The sequence below is a fragment of the Trichogramma pretiosum genome, unplaced genomic scaffold (assembly GCF_000599845.2).
Source record: "Trichogramma pretiosum strain Unisexual culture from Peru unplaced genomic scaffold, Tpre_2.0 scaffold19, whole genome shotgun sequence".
Lineage (NCBI taxonomy): Eukaryota > Metazoa > Arthropoda > Insecta > Hymenoptera > Trichogrammatidae > Trichogramma > Trichogramma pretiosum.
The window spans coordinates 587,709-609,904 of NW_019641707.1; the positions used below are offsets into that span (position 1 = coordinate 587,709).

General features: G+C 36.9%; 4 protein-coding genes and 3 non-coding genes across 9 annotated transcripts; 6 read left to right on the forward strand and 1 right to left on the reverse strand.

Moving 5' to 3' along the window:
* The first annotated feature begins 254 nt into the window (after window positions 1-254).
* On the forward strand, window positions 255-13,259 carry LOC106659821 (sodium-independent sulfate anion transporter-like). Of its 3 annotated transcripts, none has more exons than XM_014382533.2 (9): window positions 255-339; window positions 8,074-8,276; window positions 8,747-8,884; window positions 8,961-9,239; window positions 9,320-9,629; window positions 9,704-10,006; window positions 10,097-10,331; window positions 10,402-10,631; window positions 12,243-13,259. In XM_014382533.2, the coding sequence occupies exons 2-9, from the start codon at window positions 8,088-8,090 to the stop codon at window positions 12,290-12,292; spliced, it is 1,734 nt and encodes a 577-aa protein (XP_014238019.1). In that variant the 5' UTR covers window positions 255-339; window positions 8,074-8,087; the 3' UTR covers window positions 12,293-13,259. The 3 variants fall into 3 exon arrangements, with proteins under 3 accessions (XP_014238019.1, XP_014238018.1, XP_014238017.1); XM_014382532.2 differs by lacking the exon at window positions 255-339 and adding an exon at window positions 4,466-4,751; XM_014382531.2 differs by lacking the exon at window positions 255-339 and adding an exon at window positions 6,145-6,226.
* Trnas-gcu lies at window positions 596-677 on the forward strand. Its single transcript has one exon. It is a non-coding gene; the product is annotated as a tRNA-Ser (tRNA).
* Trnas-gcu lies at window positions 1,209-1,290 on the forward strand. The gene has a single exon. It is a non-coding gene; the product is annotated as a tRNA-Ser (tRNA).
* Window positions 2,978-3,059, forward strand: Trnas-aga. The gene has a single exon. It is a non-coding gene; the product is annotated as a tRNA-Ser (tRNA).
* A 1,266-nt stretch (window positions 13,260-14,525) lies between the features above and the next one.
* Window positions 14,526-15,671, forward strand: LOC106659702 (BTB/POZ domain-containing protein At4g08455-like). Its single transcript, XM_014382378.2, has one exon. The coding sequence runs from the start codon at window positions 14,572-14,574 to the stop codon at window positions 15,547-15,549; it is 978 nt and encodes a 325-aa protein (XP_014237864.2). The 5' UTR covers window positions 14,526-14,571; the 3' UTR covers window positions 15,550-15,671.
* Window positions 15,672-15,766: 95 nt separating this feature from the next.
* LOC106659846 (U3 small nucleolar RNA-interacting protein 2) lies at window positions 15,767-18,243 on the reverse strand. Its single transcript, XM_014382563.2, has 6 exons — window positions 18,062-18,243; window positions 17,866-17,969; window positions 17,551-17,778; window positions 17,359-17,471; window positions 16,533-17,067; window positions 15,767-16,429 (listed from the first exon to the last, which is right to left on the reverse strand). Exons 1-6 carry the CDS (start codon window positions 18,157-18,159, stop codon window positions 16,176-16,178), a joined length of 1,332 nt encoding a protein of 443 aa, XP_014238049.1. The 5' UTR covers window positions 18,160-18,243; the 3' UTR covers window positions 15,767-16,175.
* Window positions 18,244-19,476: 1,233 nt separating this feature from the next.
* Window positions 19,477-22,097, forward strand: LOC106659834 (nucleolar complex protein 2 homolog). Its single transcript, XM_014382549.2, has 8 exons — window positions 19,477-19,575; window positions 19,735-19,856; window positions 19,929-20,086; window positions 20,157-20,314; window positions 20,385-20,615; window positions 20,690-20,998; window positions 21,078-21,209; window positions 21,291-22,097. The coding sequence occupies exons 1-8, from the start codon at window positions 19,552-19,554 to the stop codon at window positions 21,822-21,824; spliced, it is 1,668 nt and encodes a 555-aa protein (XP_014238035.1). The 5' UTR covers window positions 19,477-19,551; the 3' UTR covers window positions 21,825-22,097.
* Window positions 22,098-22,196: the final 99 nt, after the last annotated feature.

Consider the following 22,196-nt stretch of genomic DNA (forward strand, 5'->3'; position numbering starts at 1 on the left):
GACAATTGCGAATCCTCGTATATACCTACCTATACCTATGTATCATACAGTATGTATAGCTATACATATTTGCGTTGGTGTGTAATACATGCCACGATAGAACGCGATGCGATGCAACTGATTCCGGTATTAGGTAACGTCGAGGTCATTTATTACATTGTAACGGGCTATGAACTAGGAGTTTCGTGTGTGTATGTACATTATAAGCGTCAGAAGCGATACAATGTGAATTAGTGTTATTTGTGACTTTGAAGTATGAGATAAGGCTCGAATGTCTTGGAGCTCCTGTATTATATATAAGATTGTGTCGCGCTAATATCATATTGCTACGAAAAAAGGGTATACATCTTTTGTTTTGTTCGAGTTATGGTGTTCTCCCCTGAGTCCACGATAGTTCGTGTGGCATATTATTATAAATTTCCTTACTCTACTCGAAAAGTGCCAAAAATTTTCAATTCGTAAATTAAACGTAAAGATCGTTCTTACTTTCATTCGTTCGATTCGATGTTAAAGCCGTGGAGATGAAAATTTCGCAATTTCGCAAAAATTTCGCCGATTGCTTATGTGGTGCCAAATACGAGCTATATATATACAAGACGAGGTGGCCGAGTGGTTAAGGCGTTGGACTGCTAATCCAATGTGCTCTGCACGCGTGGGTTCGAATCCCATCCTCGTCGGATCTTTTTTGCGATTCTCAAGGCAAAATTGTATTGATACGTGTCGATTTTGATTTTTTTTTCACTGAGCAATTAAAAATTTTCAATTTGTTTATAAAACAACGAATTAATATATCAATAGCTCAAGGAAGGGTTGAAATACTCGTTAAAAGTTTGCATATGAACATTTGCGATCATTTTTGCAAATTTATTTCAGAACTTTATAATGAGCTATAGAGCAGAAATTTTTCCATTTTCTCGTCCATCTTGGTATCTTTATGGTATTCTTTCTACCACTTAAATTAGCCAGCTTTTCAATAAAAGTCCTTTAATATTTCACATTTCTCATTATGCCAAAAATTTAAAAAATTTCGCATAAATTTTGCGATATCGCATCGATTCAGTCATTTCAGCCTATATCGAATTTGAGTAATTTTCATTTCATTTCAAACGATGTTTCTGGTCCTACGCGTCGAAAGCATTCGATCAGTCTAGCAGCAATTGTGTGCCCATTTTTTTTTGTCAAAAGCGGCCTGATTTTGAATTTTCGAAGACGAGGTGGCCGAGTGGTTAAGGCGTTGGACTGCTAATCCAATGTGCTCTGCACGCGTGGGTTCGAATCCCATCCTCGTCGAAGTTTGTTTTGTCTTTTGAAATTTCTCCATCGATATTTCGCCGAGCGAAATTCATTTCCAAATACTTCGATACGTGTACGAGTATTAGTAACACGTGTCCATTGCGCAATCACGATGGTTCGATCTTACGATTTCTCATAAGCTAAGTTCAGTGTGAGAATTGAACTTCCAAATTTAATCCATTGTTGATTTGAAATTTTTATTTTATAAGAAGATCCAAGACTTTAGGACATTTAATTTATAATTATAATAATATGGACAAGCTACACAAGATGAAATAGTAGTTTTATTTTTTTAAATTCTTTGAGATATCAAACATAATATTTTTTTTGTCAAGTTTAGTTACTCTTTCTACTTCATGTTCACCTAATGCTAAACAAACATAAGTTATGGTAGTTCACGGATGTCTTAATATCACCATACGAACTCAAATATTTACTTTGAACGAAATCTCGCACTTATCTCGTACAACCGGCGAATCGAACCCGTACGTGCGTAAACGAAGCTCTACTTTGCTGCCTAACTTTTTAAAGGAGCTCGTTTTAAAACAATAAATGAATTCGTTCGTCACTATAGGATCGTTTTAATGACTTACGCGCGATTGATATCTGTGCGTCAACTTTTTTTTTCTGTACCTGTGCGAGATACTTGTAATACTCTCGGCTTGACCCATATATATCATAACATTGCTTTACATCCGCATATAAGCGGACTGTACCGCCTCGAGAGACTTTCGTGTGATAGATACATTCATAATTGATCCAACGAGCCTGTACAAACTCCACCGCAACGATCGTTTCCATAATCAAAACTGAAATTCACACCGCGAAACTTCGAATGCACATCACGATGCAGCGGCCATCGCTCTCCAGGCGCGAGAGAGCGATGTTAACGCGTATTACACATGGAATAATAAATCCACTGCATGTTTTGTGCTCGTATGTGTGTGTGTATTATACATAAGCTCTCTAGTGAACTGCAGCCACTCGATCGGGCGGGCAGCATGCAAAGCCGTTTCGAACACCACAGTTGATCCTCCCTTTATTGTTGATTATGGTTGTTCGTTTGCATCATGAATTCGGATATGGCGCCATTGTTGAGTGAGTCTTGTGTAGGCGTATATACCCAAATATAATTCAACTAATCGATGGCAGTGGTTGATATTTATTCCAGCGAATGGAATCCAAATATTTGTCGTTAAAGGGGACTAATGTTTAGTTGAGGTTTGTAACGGATGGTCTAGCGTATAAATTGATCGAATTCTATATCCGAAAAATATTACAATTAAAAAAATATATGAAAAATTACTAATAATCTCGCAAATGAGTATAGTTTTCTGATTGAGGTTAAGTTTCTATTAATAGTGCATATCACGTAAGATTCTTTATGCAAATAAATGAATGCAATAAATAATTATACACATCGATACGTGCTATCGAAGAATCATGTTATCATTACTGTAATTACACTCAACCTGATCTGCTATACGTATTTTTCGAAGTTTTGTACTCGTAAATTTTTTTTAGTTTATTAATTAAATAATTAAATTGTCATCAACAACTTGCACTTTTTGTTATCTACGTTCATTGAACTCGGATGTATGTCAAAGTAATCCCCTTTCAAAGTTGGCTTTAGATGTATGCGTGATAACATACAAATCGAAGTGTTTGGCTACCTATATCATCTGCAGTCGTGGCCGAGTGGTTAAGGCGTCTGACTAGAAATCAGATTCCCTCTGGGAGCGTAGGTTCGAGTCCTACCGACTGCGAAAATCTTTTTGAATTTTTTTTTCATCAACGTGATTGTAGAGAAATCAGTGTAAAAGGATTTCACGACATTGATTTTATTTTGTTTAAACAAAAATAAACAAGGTATAATTCAAACCTGTTTTATGTTGTGTACTTCTATTTTCATGCAAAAGAAAAATGTATGTAATGATTGAACAAATAAAAGATAATTGCGATTGAATTTGTTAATCAATTAATATTTTCTCATTTTGGTTCAATTATTACACACATTTTCTTTATGCATACAAATGAAAGTGCACAATACCATGTGCCTGAATGAAACTTTGCCCGACAATAAATATAAACGTTTACAAAGAGAAATTTGATTGAATCATTAACAGTCAGAAATTTTTTAATCCAATAAAATCCAACAAACGATTGAAAAGTAGGCATTAACATTACAAAAGATAATTAACAATATTTACATTCAAAGGTTTCATGTGCCATCAATGATATTTACGTAATTGAGAGACACAATGCAACCAGATTTGCACATAAGCTAAAGTGTACACTCTTATTAAGGGTACAATCTTTACATCTACTTTTTATTGATTTTCGAGTTTCATGCGAAATCATAAAAGGCGAAATTGATAATTTTTTATTTAAACTTACCCAATCAATTTATTCAAGTAATTTAATCATCGTAAATTATAATTTTATAATTCAAACACTAACGCATGATTCAGCAAAATTATATATCGGTTTATCATTTTAAATTATATTTTCATTAGCATTACGAAATGTTTACTCGTATGCGAACAAAAAATAAGGATGCAATTTTTTTTTACGATTCCAAGCCATTGTTGCTGACTTTTAATTCCTATTTCCTCGACTACAAACAATATTTTTTCTATGATTTATTAGATGGTCAAGAGAACTATAGTGTCCAGCTCAGCGCATTTTTGATTCGCTCGCGAAAAACCAACTCGTATTATTATTATTTTTTTTTATTTCAAGCGGCATATGCGAATACGTGCGCTCAGTCCGAAATTAGATTCCAACGAATTCGGTCGAAATGAAATAAATCGATAGTATATACATTTTTTTTTATAATATACACAATCTTCGCGTTGAGCAATTATTATTATTTCGCGGCCGCCCGAGAGAGCGATATGCATCGATCAATTATGTCAAGCCGCGGCACAGCGGTATCGCGAGGCCGATAAGTGCCTGACATTATCTTCGAGCTTTCGACGACGACGGCTTTCTTCTTTTTCAATGTAAACTCGGCTCTTTCTCTCTCTCTCGAGAGCCGCCTCTCACACTACACACATTATTTTATATCGGAATCGAAAAACGAGAGGAAGGAGCAGTAGCACACAAGACGAGTTTTTCAACCTATCGGTTCGGTCACGCGTCAGTCAAGCTCGAGCTATGATTACGCGTGCATCGGTACCGATACCGACTTCTTCTACTCGTTGAACGTCGAACGGCGACGATGGCGAATATCTCGAGGTGATTTGAAATTCGTGTGTGCATGTGCGTGTGCGTGGGCACCCGCGCGCGCGCCCCGCGCCAACCTACGGTGACTTAACGCCAAAAGTGTGTGTAGTGTGTGTACCACATAGTTTATTATGATATTTTACACGTGTGTATTACACGTTAGACGCTCGAAGTGAATTTATTACAAAGATAAACAGCGATCGAGGCGTATAAACAAGCCCGTTGTACAGGTAAATAGAGTACTTTGAAGTTTCGGTATTACTTTTTTTTTTCGTTTCAAAAGCTGATGACGCTTATTTTATATTGTTTCAAAATAGCGTTCAAAGAATTCTATCTTCGTAATTAACATTATCTTTCGTATTGGCTTGTTTTATTCACGTATATACACTTAAACTAATTTCACGTTGTGTACAACGACGACGTAATATTTTTCAATTCTTGTATTATCGATGGTATTTCGTGCGATGTATAATAAAAAAATTTTGCTCGCCATCAATATATACACGCGTTAAATATTTTCCTTGCAAACATGCATGCGTCTCTGCCGACTCGATACTTTCTTTTTTATCGGTCTTATTTGCCCTCTTCTCTCTCTCTCTCTCGCGGTGAAACGAGCCAAAAATGAACGAGAACTTTACGAAAAGAAGAAAAAAAATAGTCACGGGCACGTAATAAATCAAAAGCGCCTCTCTTCCAGTTGGCCTCCTCTTCGCGTTGAATTTGACATACTACTCTTTTTTTTTGGCAAATTAAAATCGATCGTTTCGATCGTAATACACGCGAACAATAAAACGCATATTCTTATCGTTATTAGAACATCTTATCACTCTAGATTTAATAAGTTTAACCGTGCAAGATATCGACCTCGCCGGGGCAATAATGAATATACAAATTCTACAATTATAATCGAAATCTCGACGCCGAGCGAAACGGTTAGTAAACTCTTCACTTTGTACGACTTTTTTTTATTTCTCATTATCTGCCGTTTTTTCTACTTTTTCAAATGACACCTATATTTACGTCTATACCTCTCGGCAGGCAGGCAGTCCAATAAAGCAAATTAGCACTACTTAGATTATTACCGTATTTAATACGCTTTACATTATATTATATGTGGCGTCTATATCGCGCATTTATTCACGCACATACCGTAGATTACTCGCGTGTATAGTCTCGCCGGCTTATGTAAAACCCCGGCCGGCCGCGGTCTCCGCGAAAAAAAAAGAAAAAAAAATACGTCTCTGTACCGCACGCAGAAAGCAGTTTCACCGCCACACTGTGACTCCATATATACGTGTGTGTGCGCGTTTGTGTGTGTGCGTGCCCACCACACGGGATTCTTGCACGATTTTGTATTATAGTATTTCAGTAGTTGGCAAATTATATGCGTTTGTTGCCTCGTATACGATGCGCGCAGCAGAAAAGTCTCGCGTTGTTGTTGTTATTGTGCAGTATTACAAGTTGTGCGTCGTTCTGCTGACGATGTGTAACGCGGATTGAAAAAAAAGAAGAAAAAAGAACAGTCGATGCTGTTTTCTAAACTGTTTTTTTCTCTGAAATAAATATCCAACTGTGCAAGGCGCGTGTGTGTAAGCGCGAGATATCGGTACACGCGCGCGATTTTTGCAGTTTTATAGATATATATTTACTCGTATTTACGCCACTGCCGAGAAGATGACCAAAAAGTACTCGTACGTTAAAGCAAGTAAGGAGATAACAGGATATCGAAATTTATACCATTAACCGAGAGAGAGAGAGAGCTTGATCTATGCAGTGAAAAATGTTCAATATAGTGGAAATACGTGTTTGCATTCGATCTCAGGGGGTTATTATTGCGCGAACGGAGAAATAAGTATTCGTCTTTCGCGCCCGCGTGTGAATCGGTTCTTTATATTCGAGAAAAAAAAAAAATTTTTTTTATTCTTCCTGGATCGTTAAAAAAAAAAGTGTTTAACGAAAATTGCGGCACGGTCGAGTACTCGCGAAGCAATTAATTATCATATACTCATTAACGAGTCGTTTTTATACTCGATGCATTTTCATTTTCACGACTCAATTAGTAAATTAACAGCACAAAAAATTTTCGCCGCGTCGTGTGTCACGATCGATTGCTTATATATACCCAATTAAACGCTCCTCTTCTACGGTCATTAAACTCGACGAAAAAAAAAGGGAATTGTTATATCATCCGAGTTTCGATTTTCTTTGTGCTCGAATTTCCAATGAATTTTCGCCGCGTCGGTAAGCTCGATGATCTTCAAAAGACGAAAGAATCTGCATGTGAAAATATACATCGATATAAAGGCCGCAAAAAAGCGCGGACGCGTGCGAAGCGCTTTATCACTCGCGTTACAATATAACGATGCTTCATTTGTTATTGAGCGATTCGCGCGAGTAATATTTTCTTGAGTTAACTCGTGCACGATATGTATATGGGCTATTCCACAACAGGTGTTGCAGGCCCAAAAAATGAAGTTGAAAGTAACCATTTACTCTTCAAGAACACAATGAAAAATGAAAATCCTGAAGGGCACAGCCCCCTAGGTCCAACCCTTATGGATCTACAGGGGCTCAAAGTTGGATTTTCATGGTATGAGGATATTCTGCTTCTTACTCTGCTTTTCTGGGGGGACATGAGAAAAAATTTTTAAACCATGTTTTTTCATGTAAAATTTGATGTAGAATTCAAATCTGTACTCAGATGAGACATTAATAACCTCAAAACCCCTTGAAATAGAAAGTATGGTGTAATAGGACATAAAAATCAAAAAAAAAATATGTTCGTATACCTCAAATCAGCCCATATTGTAATATGTTCATCGATACACCAAAATACAACTTCTGATAAAGTTTGGTAACTGAGTCTCTAATAGAGACAATTTGGTAGCTAGCGAAGAGGCAAAAAACATGGAAAATGAGGAAAAAACCATGTTTTTTGGCCTTTCAAAAGCCTCACAATGATCTGTAATGGAGACTAAGTTACCAAACTTTATCAGAAGTTGTATTTTGGTGTATCGATGAACATATTACAATATGGGCTGATTTGAGGTATACGAACACATTTATTTTTAGACTTTGATGGACTTTTGCTCTATTTTTTCAATTTTAAGGGGTTTTGAGCTTATGAATGTCTCATTTGAGTACAGATTTGAATTCTTCATCAAATTTTACATGAAAAAACATGGTTTAAAAATTTTTTCTCATGTCCCCCCAGAAAAGCAGAGTAAGAAGCAGAATATCCTCATACCATGAAAATCCAACTTTGAGCCCCTGTAGATCCATAAGGGTTGGACCTAGAGGACTGTAGTGTTGAGGATTTTCATTTTTCATTGTGTTCTTGAAGAGTAAATGGTTTGTTTCAACTTCATTTTTTGGGCCTGCAACACCTGTTGTGGAATAGCCCATATTAATAATAAAGTGTCGAAATCGGCGCGATTACTTTTCATCGCGATCTCTACGTACGACTCGTAATCTGAAAATATTCGAAATGTTTTATTACGAGGAAAATCTTTGTATAAACCCGATGTGATTTATGGTGTACGACGTATGCAGGTACGACCGGCGAGATGAGGATGCGAAGCCCGATCAACGACCGAGTCAAGAGCCTCGTGCGGAGGCGGCTGCCCATCGTCGCCTGGCTGCCCGAGTACTCCTGGGGCAAACTTCTGCAGGACGCACTGGCCGGCCTGACCGTCGGCCTCACGGCCATACCCCAGGGCATCGCTTACGCCGTCGTCGCCAGATTGGAGCCGCAGGTGAGAGCCCCGCCTAATATTTTTCTCGTCTATAGAATCGATTTTTATTCGATAGCTCAGCGGAGGTAATGAAAAAAAAAAAAGAAGAGATGTGAGTGAAGATTCGATTCGGAACAACATGTTTTGTCGATGGAAGTGTCGAGCTATAGATTTTGATATATATTACACGAACGTGCAAAGATTCAGCTTGGCCGATAGCGATCCCTTAACGAGTCTCTCGAAATATTTGTTCGCTAATTTTTTTCTTCCTCGCGAACGTATAAAGATTTAATCACGCACGCTCGAGCGAGAGAGAGAGAGACAAATTTTTGTCGATCTTGATTGGCACGAAACCTGTATACAGTGTATATTATATACTGTAATGACACACGCAACGGCCTTAATTAGCGGATAATTTTTATCGACGTCACGAGAATTTTGCACTCCGATACACGCGCCTATTAACTATTTGTGTATATCTATTTTTACAGTACGGACTCTACAGCAGCTTCATGGGATGCTTCGTTTATATAATCTTCGGTAGCGTGAAAGACGTGACGGTCGGCCCGACGGCGATCATGGGCCTGCTCACTCAGCCCTACGTCGGACAGTACGGTGCCGACTTCGCGGTACGTATATTATATTTCGTAAACGATCGATAACACCTCGTTCAAAAATAACGTGCGTATTTTTTCCCCCGAACAGGTACTGCTGTGCTTTCTGTCGGGCTGCATCATGGCGCTGATGGGACTGTTACGGGTGGGCTTCCTCGTGGACTTCATCAGCATGCCGGTGATCGCGGGCTTCACCAACGCCGCGGCCATCATCATCGGCTCGTCGCAGGTAGGCACGCTGCTCGGCATCCAGGGCCGCGCCGAGTCCTTCGTCGACGCCATGCGCAAGCTCGTCGAGCGCTTCGACGAGATACAGCTCGGCGACACGCTCCTCGGCGTCTTCTCGATGATACTGCTCGTCGGCTTGAAGGTATATTCATTATTATCGTGCGCATCGAACGAATTTCTCTCTCTCTCTTTCTCAACGCGCGTGTGTGCATTAACTTGCAGAATTTACCGGGCAATCGGCGAGGCAGCGCCGGCAAGAAGCTCATGTGGATCATGACCCTGTCGCGCAACGCCGTCGTCGTCGTGCTGGGCATGCTGCTGGCCTATCTGCTGTCGCTCTACGGCCTGTCGCCGTTCAAGATAACCGGCGACATAGCCGCGGGCCTGCCGAGCCTCACGCCGCCGCCCTTCTCCACCACCCACAACAACGTCACCTACGGCTTCGTCGACATGGTCCGGATTTACGGCACGAGCATGGCCTCGGTGCCGCTGATCGCCGTGCTCGAGAGCATCGCCATCGCCAAGTCCTTCGGTATACCATACACTGATTTCTATCGTAACCCGGTGAAATTCTCGACTTACGTTTTCGAATTCGCGTGAATGTAGCCAAGGGTAAGACGGTCAACGCCAATCAGGAGATGCTGGCCGTCGGCCTGTGCAACGTGTTCGGCAGCTTCGCGAGGTCGATGCCCACCACGGGCAGCTTCACTCGCACCGCGGTGAACAACGCCTCGGGCGTGCGCACCCCCATGGGCGGCCTCGTCACCGGCATCCTCGTGCTGCTCGCCTGCGGCCTGCTCACCGGCACCTTCCGCTTCATTCCCAAGGCCACTCTGGCCGCCGTCATCATCATCGCCATGTACTACATGCTCGAGATCAAGCTGTTCCGGCTGCTGTGGAGGACCAAAAGTACGAGGCACACATTCCGAGAGCCACGAGAGAGTAGATTGTATCCGTAGCGTTTACATTTGACTTTTTTTTTTGCAAAATTGTTTTCAGAAATCGACCTGATACCGCTGATAGTGACGCTGATAACGTGCCTGGCATTTGGACTGGACTACGGCATGTTAATAGGAATCGCGTCGAATCTGTTATCCTTGCTGTACTACGCCGCCCGTCCCGAAGTCATTTTCGAGGAGCGCACGGAAAATGGCGCATCGATTCTTCTGGTGATGCCGCAACAGTCGCTGAGTTTTCCCGCCGCCGAGTATCTCAGGGAGCGCGTCATGAACTGGTTCGTTTGACTTTAATCGAGAGGAAGACTTTACTATAGACGAATTCAAATTTATTTCGACGCGTTGCAGGTGCGACAGCATGCAGAACACGAAGATCGTCGTGATCGACGGCAAAAACGTACGAGGAATCGATACGACGGTAGCCAAAAATTTGTCTCTCCTCTCGACCGATCTCGAGGCGCGCAAACAGCGCCTCGTCTTCTGGAACTGGTGCGAAAACGCCAGCTCGGTTATGATTTCCTTCGATTCGGCCAACAAGGAACACTTCAAAAGCACCAACGCGCTCGCTCAGGTCGTCGGTGAGTATATATGTATAGATCGAATAACATCGATCGACTGAAATGAGAAAGAAAATGCCTTGGAAATTCTTCGCGATTGATTGAAACAGCAGCGCGATCACTTGTGGCTTCGCCGCGTTTTTCCTATATTACAGACTGTGCCATCCATGTACGCACCATCGATAGCTCTCGATTTATCTTCCTGTCTCTGGGAAGCAAGCGTAATCAAGTTACTCCCGGCCATTGTTTGGGTGTTTCTCCAATTGAATTAGCGACGCGATAACGCTCAATTAATTATCCTACCTCGCTCGATCCTCGCTCGTATACAATATATTCGTGCTCGAACGCGTTCGATTGGCTAGCGCAAAAGTCGTTCGATAGAAAAGCAGCGTTTATCCGATTATCCAAGTTTCTTTTTTACGTAATTGCTCTCGACTCGATCTTAGTTACGCGCGCTTTACTCTTGATTTTCGACTTCCTTTGTAAATTACGCAAACTTCGTTGTCTGCGCGCCTCCCCGTGTTTCGCCGTGCTTTAAACAACATCCAATAATCCGTAAGACCGAGAGAAGTTCTGATCTCGACACGGAGCAGTAGTAGTAGTTATTATATATACCTCGCGGATCCAAAGGTGAAGTTTCTCGAGTACAAGTTATAATACGCAGCTGCACACGCTTGAAATACGAGCGAGCGCGAGAGAGTACGTGATTTAACAGACAATGCACAATTTCGAGCTTATGACAGGTAGACCGCGCTGCTGCTGCTGCTGCTGCATCCCGGCGCGGCGCAGCAATTAATACCCATATCTAGCCGAGCCGAGAGCTTCCATTCATCAATCTGTTTCGCTATCCCTTCGTTTTACCGAATAATTACAGCTGCACAATGACCCTTGCGCACGACGATTGCATCGGAGCTCTTCGAGCGCAACGGAGCCGGCCGTTCCCGATTGTAATAATCATCGAATGTCACACTCGACGTAAACGTTTGTAAACGTGTAACTTTCAGTTAGATGAATTTTGATTTAGCTGCACAATATCGTTAGAATACGACGACTCTAATAATCTATTTTTTGCATTAATACAAATATTGCGATCTCTCTTTGGAGCGGCACTTGAATTTCGTTAATGAATTACAACTATACGATGCGAGCGACGTAAGATGGGCAGGGCGCGTTAGGCTCTCGCGAGGTTTAGTCTTACCAAACACGTCTATTCCCAGCTGAATATCGAGTTTGTGCTAGCTCGACTCATACAATATATATTTGCAACGTGCATGTACCCACGCGTTCGTACATATATAGAGCGCACGTCCGCCTCGCGCACGAGCCGCAGCGGAACGACGGCTCCAAAAGCTCCACAGCTTTATATTATTACGAAGCTTCAAAGCGTCTCGCTGTTGTTGTCTCCTGTGTGTACTGCTGTATACGTATACAGCCGGCTGAAACTTGCCGTTTTAATTCGTATCCTATCTAGCGCCGCTGTTCCTCCTTTATCAGAGTATGACACGAAGCGACGCTTCGAGCGAATGAGTTAAAATTTTGAGATTTTTCGTATTTTGATTCTCGTGTCGGTGAATAACATGATAAAAAACTTGATTAATCGAAAAAGATTATTTATACTACTTTTCATTGCAGAGGAGAGAGCTGCGCCAGTCGAGCCAATGGGAGGTGTATCGCCAGCCTGAACGTACCCTCCGAAACGAACGAAAAGAGAGTTTATTTTTTAATTATGCAAGTGAAAATATAGACATGGATTGGAAAAGCACAAACATTGAAATAAGTTTGAAACTACCTGGGTAGTTACCGATTAACTTTGAACTGAAAGATATCTTTCGACAAAAGTTTCTGCGATTGTTTCGAAATCTTTAATGCATAAGTTCGTATACTTTATCAGCCGACTGAAATGTACAATTTTGGTCTAGAAAATTAAATGCTTCTTTTTTTTTTAATTTCAGTACTTTAGAATTAATTTACCACGATGTCGCGGTACTATTTTTTAATCAAATTTTTTTGTAGAGCAATTAAAAAACGTTATAAAATATTTTAATGAGATTGTTTTTATTTATTCAACTGAAAAGCTTTATAATTGTAGAATTTCATTACTTGCACTACCGGTCGTACATAATATGTTTGTATTTGCTCTTCAAAGCGCTCAAACAATAATTGTTTACATTTTTTTTTGTTGAGTGTGCAAAGCAACTATGTTTTCCTTCTGTTTTTTACTTGGCTCGCAAGTAGGTGTGAATAACTGACTGTTAGTACGTACATGTATTTTCAGTGAGAAAGTATTAAATAATATGTGATAGTAATCTGCAGAAAATTCGTTATCTCGGATTCTTATTATTTTTTCACTCGTAAAAAAAATTCGTTCAAAAGTGCGATACATTATGCGCATTTATAGCTATACTTGTAATAAAAGTAGTATTTTTAAAATAAGTGTACGCGTAATTTGCATTTTTTTTATGAATTCAAAATACTTTTTTGTGATTCAGAACTTTAATGTTTAAGTTAAAAAAATAAAATTCGATAATTCTGGAATTAGACTACGATTCCATTGTAATATTTCAATATGTAATTAGCGAATCGTGTATCATGTTTCGTGGCACAAAAATAAATGTTTATATATCTATGTCAAAGAGGTAAATAAAATATTTTAACGCAAACTTGATGATTTCATTTTGGAGTTGTTAACGACAAACCACATTGTTCAATTGCTGCTGAGACTTTTTGCCATAATATTTAATTGATACACTAAATACTGAACCAATGATACTTTAAAAGCTACTGATTTACCATTGCACTGAAAATATTTCGTGAATTTGTTCAAGTTCAACTGTTGAAATTTTCATACTTCTAAATTAACTTATTATATGGTCCATTATTTCAAAAGTGTGCTATTTGGAGTGGGTAAATGGACCATAGCTATTGGAAAAACCGAAAAACTTACTTTCTTCTATTTTGAGTTTAATTTTTCCGAACCCCCATAGTTTCTGACACTCGATTCTTTGTTTTTTCATGGAATATTTACTTTTCATCGGCCATCATCAAATGCATTTATTTTCTTGTTGCAAACATGAAAATTTGTCACGGAGGGGACAAATTGTACTTTTATCCAGTTTTACGACGACAGCAAAGTTAATATTTTTTTTTCATTCACCCACAAAAATTGTTTTTAAAAACGAACGTTTTTATGCCACCAGAGTCAAAAACAAAAAGTGCTAGCTCGAAAATTCGTCGATCACGGAGGGGACACTTTATTTTACTATTAGAGGATTTTCGTGTGCAACTATTGTTATAGCGAAGCTGCAATGAAGATTTGAATATCCTACGGGTAAAAATCGAGTACCTTAGTTCTGAAAGATGACCCTCGTATAGTTAAAGAGGTCAAAATTACTGTCTAGCACGTTTACTGGCACTATATTTGTAATGATGTACAATTGTGTTTAGATTATTTAAGATGACGAGTTATGTTAAAAAAACTTTATTTAAGATGTCTAGAATAGGGCCAATGTCTGGATATTTGTAAAAATGTGTTTAATGAGTGAAAATAATCGATTCTGAGTTCAGGACAGGTCACGGAGGGGACATTTTGCATGTTAATCCGACTGGCAAAACCAATGTGTTCGTAATTTATGAAAATTTTATAGTTGAGGAAGGTATAATTCGGTAAAATGAAAGGTCCTACCGTCTTAGTTTTCATTTTTTTAAGTTTTCTAATTGCTACGATAACAAAACGTGCCATATCACGCTTTTGAAATAATGCACCATATGATGCTGTTCAAGGCTAAAATGAAAAATACACTTTCACCAGTTGTAAACTTTACAGCGTTGTCGATATGCAAGTTCGGACTTGTTTGGACTCGCACTGCACGGTCAGTCGCAGTAATAGTTTGACGCAGCAGCATATTGTGCTACAGTTTTTGTGCATGAAATAAAACCATTCAAAATCTTCATTCAGTATAAAATGTCAAACGTAACTAGTGTCTCAGGAACTACGTGCGTTGATAGAGAAGACTGCAAATTTGTGTGGACGATTAAAAATTCGAAATTTCTGATGTCTACAAACGAATGTTTAGAATCACCAATATTCAGTGCCGAATGCGGTGAAGAATTTTATTTTCGATTGATCTATGACGATAAAAGAAATAGAGTTTTATATCTCTGCTGCCCAAACATAAAAAATCAGTTCAAATGTATCTGCGAAGTATCAGTTATCGATTTACGCCAAAATAGGTCGTCAATTATAAATCGTAAGATAATGTTTGAAACAAGTAAAGAAGAAATAAGCCTTAAATTGATACCTGCACCCAGTTCTGACAACTATTTTCCTGATTGCAATGATGCAATTGTTAAATGTGCCTTAACATTATCGAGCGGAGTTAAAAGATCATTTATAGAATCTGAATCTAGAGTTGATAAAAGCAAAGAATTGGCACCTAAACTAGACTTCAACTGGATTTTTCTTAATGAAAATTTAAGCGATATCAAGCTACGAACTTCATGTGGGAAAGAAATTCCAGCACATAAAGTCGTGCTCGCGAATGCGAGTCCGGTATTCAAAGCTATGTTTAGCCATGACATGATGGAAAACCAAAGCCAATCAGTTGATATGATGGATGTGAAGTACGAAGCTGCAGTTGAGATGCTGCGGTACATTTACACAGGAAGTGTTGAAGCTCAAGAATTTTCCTTGACTTCAGAACTTTTGGCGGCAGCCGAGAAATATCAACTTGAAGGATTAAAAAATACGTGCGATCTAAAATTAGCCTCCAATTTATCTACTGAAAACACTGTTAAAGCTCTTGCATTTGCTGATACATACAACGCGAAATATTTGAAAAAACGAGCCATTAGTCTTTTCAATCGTAGTATGTGCGAACCATTGGACTATAATAAAATAAGTCATATGCTTCTCAGCAAAGAGCAACCAGCTTTGGAATAATTTGAGAAATTATAAATTATTCTCGTTTTTAATTTACTTACATTTGTTTGCGAGCTACTTCAGCTTCAAATCATTACATTGTAATTTTATTCCTGAACTAATATAAATGTATTATTTTTTAATTTCACTATACCTACTTCTTATATAATTTATTTATTCTACAAGAATTACAAGCCATTGATATGATTTTTTGTAAGAAAAATAAAATGAGGAATAATTATAATTTTGTAAGATTTTTTAAATTTTATTATTTTGTACAATAAATGACAGCATTTCAAAAATACTTTCTTCAATAATAATCAGTATAAATCATTCTAGAAAAACGGGTTCAAATAAACGCCAATAGAATGAACATCTCATTTCATTCTATTAGAATCTATAATTTATTTAATGTGGATTTCAACAAAATTAGAAGCTTTGTTTTAAAAATTACTTACATTATTCTACTATTCACATTCACTATATACACTAGGTTGTTTCTTTAGAATGGCGGTTAACTATGGTATTTTTTCCATTTGAAAGCTTATTAATTTTACTTTTAAATGGTTCCAATTTCAATTAACAACACCACAAAAAAAACAGAAGTCGAACGTCACCGTATATCACGAAACTTAATGTTTCGCCTTTCATTTTTTACTAGGATTATTATTATTTTGTGCATTCATTGTCAGCGGTATTATATATATACCACTTTTGGCCTCACGAATCCTCCACCATCTTCCTAACTTGGGTTCCTGACTTACAGCAGCTATTAATTGCTTTCCATCTGGAGTGAATGACAGCGAATTGATACAACCCGGAATTTTTATTTCAAATAAAAGTTGAAGGGTTTTGAATGTATTGCCGACTTTCCACAACTTAATGGTACCATTTCGGCAACCTAAAAAAAATAATTTACGTTAATATATGTTTAACCTAAGAATTTATAAACCATAATGGTTTATCAAGTCTTTAGATAAATTTTAAAGGTAAAATTTACTGACCTGAAGCTACTAAATCGGTGTTAAGTAAAGTGGCAACACTCAAAATACAAATAGGTAATCCATTAGTTTCATCGATTCCATGAGCACTAAGTTCGTGACACAAAGGTTTTTTCTTCTGTGCACTCCAAACACAAAGTGTACCATCATCTGCACAACTCAAGAAATTTTCTTCATTGATGAGTTTGACCTCATCTATACTTCCAGAAAAATTATTTTGGAAAATGAGCTGTGACTCTTCAGTAATTTTCCATATCCTCACTGAAGCATCAAAGCCACCACTTGTTATAGCTCTCATTTTTGATAAAGCATCTATTGAAGTGATGCCACTTTGATGTCCAAACAAAGACTGGACGTAAGCCATATCATCTAAATTCCACTCTTTCACACAACGATCCATCGAGGCTGAATAAAGAAAGTGTGTGTTTTTTCTAAATACTAGACCAGAAACAACATCTCGATGGCCTTGAAGGTTTTTCAGATGCTTCAGGTCAGAAGCATCGTAAACATGGATAAATTTTGAATTTGATCCAGCCACCTGTGAATCAATGTTAAAAACCAAAATAAGATTTGTGAAAAATATTACAAACGCACAGAGAATCAACAGTCAATTAATGTCATTAATATTGGCTATTCCACAACAGGTGTTGCAGGCCAAAAATGAATCTGTCCTAACTTTGTATGTTGATGAAGTATACAAAAAGGTAAAAATTCACCAAACGATAGCTTTAGAAGCCTTGATAACACTTTTAAAAGTATATTGTTGAGCATCTAAGTACAGCAGTTGCAGAGGCATATATATGAAAATTTTATAAAAATAAGAACTCACCAAATATTTACTATCACTGCTAACAGCTAGGCACCTGATGTACTTTAATCCATCTTTGTTGGTTTTATCTTGCCTTTTAATAGAACTTATCTTCTTGTGTGTTGACACGGACCCTAAAAAATTTTTAATAATTAAAAATTGAAATTGATCATTTTTGATAAAAAACAAAATTTAAATTAATCATTCAATTACATTTAACAATAGATCCATCCTTGCTTCCAGAAAATATTGTTTGTCCATCGCTAGTTAAACAGCAACAAGTTATAGGATCACGATGATCCTTGCACTTCAGTACTTTGATTTCTTCGTGACCTGTATAGCTGTCAGCCACATTTTTTCTCAAACGACCTTTTTCTTCCAAGTATTCTTCATGTAATCGCTTGTCAATAGCACCTCTGTCAAATTCAAGACGATCCTGCTCTGTAAGACATGAAAATAAATTTTTAAAAATATGTGGTTATGATTTAATATTGCTTTAATGTTTTGAATAAATTTATAAAAACATACCTTCTTCTTCCACTTCAGCTATGCGCTGTTTGGCCAACCTTATCTTTTTCTGTTGTGCAGTTTCATCTTCAGATTCTGATTCGCTCTCGTACCCTTGATTCTGACTGCAAGTAATCGAACAATTTTGCATTATGTTTACATGACATACTGAATAACTTTGGATTTAGCTTGTTGAGTCCCGAAAAATTTTACATACCCATTCTGTTCGTCGAATTCTTCGTCGGAGCTGGAAATAATTTCGTTGTGTTTGAATTTTCTTTTCTGTGGCCTTTTTTTTGCTTGTTTATTAGACATGGTTATAGATGGAATATAGGTTATACGGTCTTTCGAATCGAACGCGCACGTTGTAAAAAAGTTGATCGTGGTGTGCACCGGCAAGCAAAGCACGTGTAGTGAGTCTCGCTGCAGCAGCCACCACATGGCCCGGCGTCGCTGAGTCTCATGCGGTTAAAATTCTAACTAGGATTTGAGCGGTACATTTGAAATTTATTTTAGGAAGCATGAGTACTTTCTAAGTGGAAATTTTTTCTATGTTTTCAATTACAATCATATTCATTTCAATTACTATCAACTATTCAATCATGTTTTTAGATTTTTTTCATGTATTAATAAACGGATTTAATCATCGTTGAAAGAACCTCGTGTTTTTCAATTATTACCCTTGTAGTACTTTAAAAGTCCAGTGACAAAATAAAAAATGTTTAATAATCTTAAAAGTACACAATAAGTTAAAACAAAAAATGTTATCTTATTATTATAATATTATTTTCTTTAAGTTAAAACAAAAAATGTTATCTTAAAGAAAATAATATTTATTTATGTCTCTCCACTTTAGTATTGGCGCAGCAGCGCTATCGTATCAGTCGACTACACCAATACTAAAGTGGCTGCTGCGCCAATACTAAAGTGGAGAGACATAAATAAATATTATTTTCTTTAAGATAACATTTTTTGTTTTAACTTAAAGAAAATAATATTATAATAATAAGATAACATTTTTTGTTTTAACTTATTGTGTACTTTTAAGATTATTAAACATTTTTTATTTTAACTTAAAGAAAATAATATTATAATAATAAGATAACATTTTTTGTTTTAACTTATTGTGTACTTTTAAGATTATTAAACATTTTTTATTTTAACTTAAAGAAAATAATATTATAATAATAAGATAACATTTTTTGTTTTAACTTATTGTGTACTTTTAAGATTATTAAACATTTTTTATTTTAACTTAAAGAAAATAATATTATAATAATAAGATAACATTTTTTGTTTTAACTTATTGTGTACTTTTAAGATTATTAAACATTTTTTATTTTGTCACTGGACTTTTAAAGTACTACAAGGGTAATAATTGAAAAACACGAGGTTCTTTCAACGATGATTAAATCCGTTTATTAATACATGAAAAAAATCTAAAAACATGATTGAATAGTTGATAGTAATTGAAATGAATATGATTGTAATTGAAAACATAGAAAAAATTTCCACTTAGAAAGTACTCATGCTTCCTAAAATAAATTTCAAATCTACCGCTCAAATCCTAGTTAGAATTTTAACCGCATGAGACTCAACGACGCCGGGCCATGTGGTGGCTGCTGCAGCGAGATACACGAGGTAGTCACAGAGTACAACTCTGCATATAATATTTACAAGAATACTACAAAAAAAGTCTTTTTTACCATGTCTAACAACAGTGATCTCGAGGTATGTAAATATTTATTGTGTACAAAACTATTTTGCCTGTCAAAAAGTGGAAACCATTATTTCGAGTGAATTATTTTCTCAAATAATGGATGATTGATACTCTTGAAAAACTGCCTATGGTCTGACATTAATCATTTGTTTATTGTGTTTATAATTTAGATTGCCAGTGATGAGTCCGACTTCGAAGAAGAAGGACAACAAGAAGTTCAAAATACCGATGGTCCAATAAAAATCACTCATAAATTGCTGAGAAAATGGGAAGAACAAATCCAGACAGACAGGTAATATATAATTTTGAAAATTGTTTTTATTGAATAAATATATCAAAGTTTTACTAAACTTCTTTTCTTTAGATCTACCCAAATAATCAAAACAGTTGTAGAAGTTTTTCATGCAACTTTAGAATCTGTTGAAACTGTCAAAGTACATACAAAGAAAGAAATCCTGGGAGGAGCGTCCACCGATACAGACAATAATAAAGTAGCAAAGTACAAAGTCGAAGGAGCAGCAAGTATGTAGCAATAATTAAAAAGTTACATTTTAAAACAAACATTACTGATGATATGAATTATCTTTTATAGTTTTCAATGGAGTTATTCAGTTGTGTATGACACAATTACCAGGGGCCTTTAACAGGTTCTTAAACCTGAATGATGAAAACAAATATAAGTGTCACAAGGCCAAAAGATTTCCCAAAATTAAAGGAACATTAAAATCTTACTTGTCCAATTTAATTAAGGTATAGTAAAATTTCTTAACATTTTAATTGAAAGAAAGAATCAATTTATTTATTGTCGAATTAATTGCAGCTTCTTAAAAGTGTCACTTCATCAAATGTTATTGGTGGGTTGCTGAAACATCTTCATGCAATGATACCGTTCACTTTGGCTTTTTCATCCTTACAAAAACCTCTTATGAAAGTTATTCTTTCATTCTGGTCAAGTAGCAATTCTGAAACTGTTCGAGTGGTTGCCTTTATGAACATATTGAAAATTGCTGTCCATCAAAAATCGCCTGCATTTTTCCATACATTATTGAAGGTATGTACAAAATAATTATTAATTATCATTTAAATTTTTTACCATAATATATCTAATTGTATTTGTTTTTACAGACTATGTACATTGAATATGTGAAAACTTCCAAATTTGTTTCACCTAATACAGTATCTGCAATTAATTTCATGAGGCGTTCATTGGCTGAAATTTATTTGCTACACACTGATATTGCTTACCATAATGCATTTATGTATATTCGTCAACTGGCTATACTGCTAAGAAATGCACTGACCCTGAAAAAACAGGAACATTTTCAAGCCATTAACAATTGGCAGTACATTAATTCTTTGTGGTTCTGGGCTCATCTTATTCCACAGGCAAAGAAGGATACTCTACTTCGTGGACTTGAATATCCTTTAGTGCAAGTAAGTATTTGAAATGAATATTTTTTAAATAAGGTTTTAATGTTCGAACAGCTACTTAATATTCAATTTTTTACTAAAGGTCATCATCGGAGTCGTCAATGTCATTCCAACTTCGCAGTATTATCCACTGCGATTCCATTGTGCCCGTATGCTGACCACACTGTCTAAAAATGCAAATCTTTATATTCCAACTCTTCCCTTATTAACTCAGGTAAGTTTTTGTTACATTTCTTAGTATGCAGCAATTTGTTGATGAATATTTAAATGAATATTAATTAAATCTTATATTTAGGTTCTGGAGGAATATGACTTTAATAAAAAACACAAAATAGTGTCGATGAAGCCTATGTCCCTGACAACCATACTCAGGGCTTCAAAAAGTCAGTTATCTGAAAATGGCTTCAAAGATGCCCTCATCGAAAACATCTACGAACTCATATTGGAAATAACGGCCATAGAAAGCCATCGAGCCTACTTCCCTGACTTTGTGCTTCAACTCAACATCAAGCTCAGAGCTTTCCACAAAAAGTGTCGTGTTGCCAATTACAGTCGGAAAATAAAGCAGCTGCTCGAGAAGATCGAAGAGAACAGCCGCTTCATCATGAGCGAGCGGGCGACCGTTACACTCAACTTGAAGAATACGGCCGAGGTGGAGGCGTGGGAAAAGAAGATGCTCGAGGTTGGTACGCCACTGAACAAGTTCTTCGAGTCGTGGAACAGAGTTCAAAAAGTTCAGAAGAGAAAGCGAATAACTGAGAACGAGGAGAACGCGGCTGAGTTCAAAATGCCGCAGCTGAAGAGAAAGAAAACATTGGCCGAAGAATAGGCAGATTTTCTATCGAAAGCTTTTTCGAATGGAAAAGAAAAACAAAAAAAACTTATTTATGTAAAAATGTAAATATTTATGTCACATTAAAACAATTATTTGGATTTGAATATGCATGTTCTTAATTAGAACTCACGTTCGGGGCAGTAAGAAGAATTAACTTAATCGAATTCCAATGAATCTTGTTATTTTTACATAACGAATTAATTAACACTTTAAAGTGAATGTTCATGTTTTTAATTTTGCGACCGAATTATTTTGTTAAAAATAAAATTTTAATTTATCAATAAAAATATTTTAAACTGGTCATTCGCGATTCGTATATCATTGACAATTATACATTATTTTAAAGCAAAGTTCACGTGGATTCAA

What these genes read in the sequence shown, in the direction of transcription:
- LOC106659821 (XM_014382531.2), top strand. Translation starts at nt 6,196, where the DNA reads ATGACCAAAAAGTACTCGTACGTTAAAGCAA. An exon ending in TCGCCAGATTGGAGCCGCAG is followed by an intron (nt 8,277 to 8,746) that starts GTGAGAGCCCCG and finishes CTATTTTTACAG; the next exon opens with TACGGACTCTACAGCAGCTT. An exon ending in AGTACGGTGCCGACTTCGCG is followed by an intron (nt 8,885 to 8,960) that starts GTACGTATATTA and finishes TCCCCCGAACAG; the next exon opens with GTACTGCTGTGCTTTCTGTC.
- LOC106659702 (XM_014382378.2), top strand. Translation starts at nt 14,572, where the DNA reads ATGTCAAACGTAACTAGTGTCTCAGGAACTACGTGCGTTGATAGAGAA.
- LOC106659834 (XM_014382549.2), top strand. Translation starts at nt 19,552, where the DNA reads ATGTCTAACAACAGTGATCTCGAG. An exon ending in TTTTCCATACATTATTGAAG is followed by an intron (nt 20,616 to 20,689) that starts GTATGTACAAAA and finishes TTGTTTTTACAG; the next exon opens with ACTATGTACATTGAATATGT. An exon ending in CTCTTCCCTTATTAACTCAG is followed by an intron (nt 21,210 to 21,290) that starts GTAAGTTTTTGT and finishes TCTTATATTTAG; the next exon opens with GTTCTGGAGGAATATGACTT.
- LOC106659846 (XM_014382563.2), bottom strand. Translation starts at nt 18,159, where the DNA reads ATGTCTAATAAACAAGCAAAAAAAAGGCCACAGAAAAGAAAATTCAAA. An exon ending in AGCTGAAGTGGAAGAAGAAG is followed by an intron (nt 17,779 to 17,865) that starts GTATGTTTTTAT and finishes CATGTCTTACAG; the next exon opens with AGCAGGATCGTCTTGAATTT. An exon ending in CACCGATTTAGTAGCTTCAG is followed by an intron (nt 16,430 to 16,532) that starts GTCAGTAAATTT and finishes TATTTTTTTTAG; the next exon opens with GTTGCCGAAATGGTACCATT.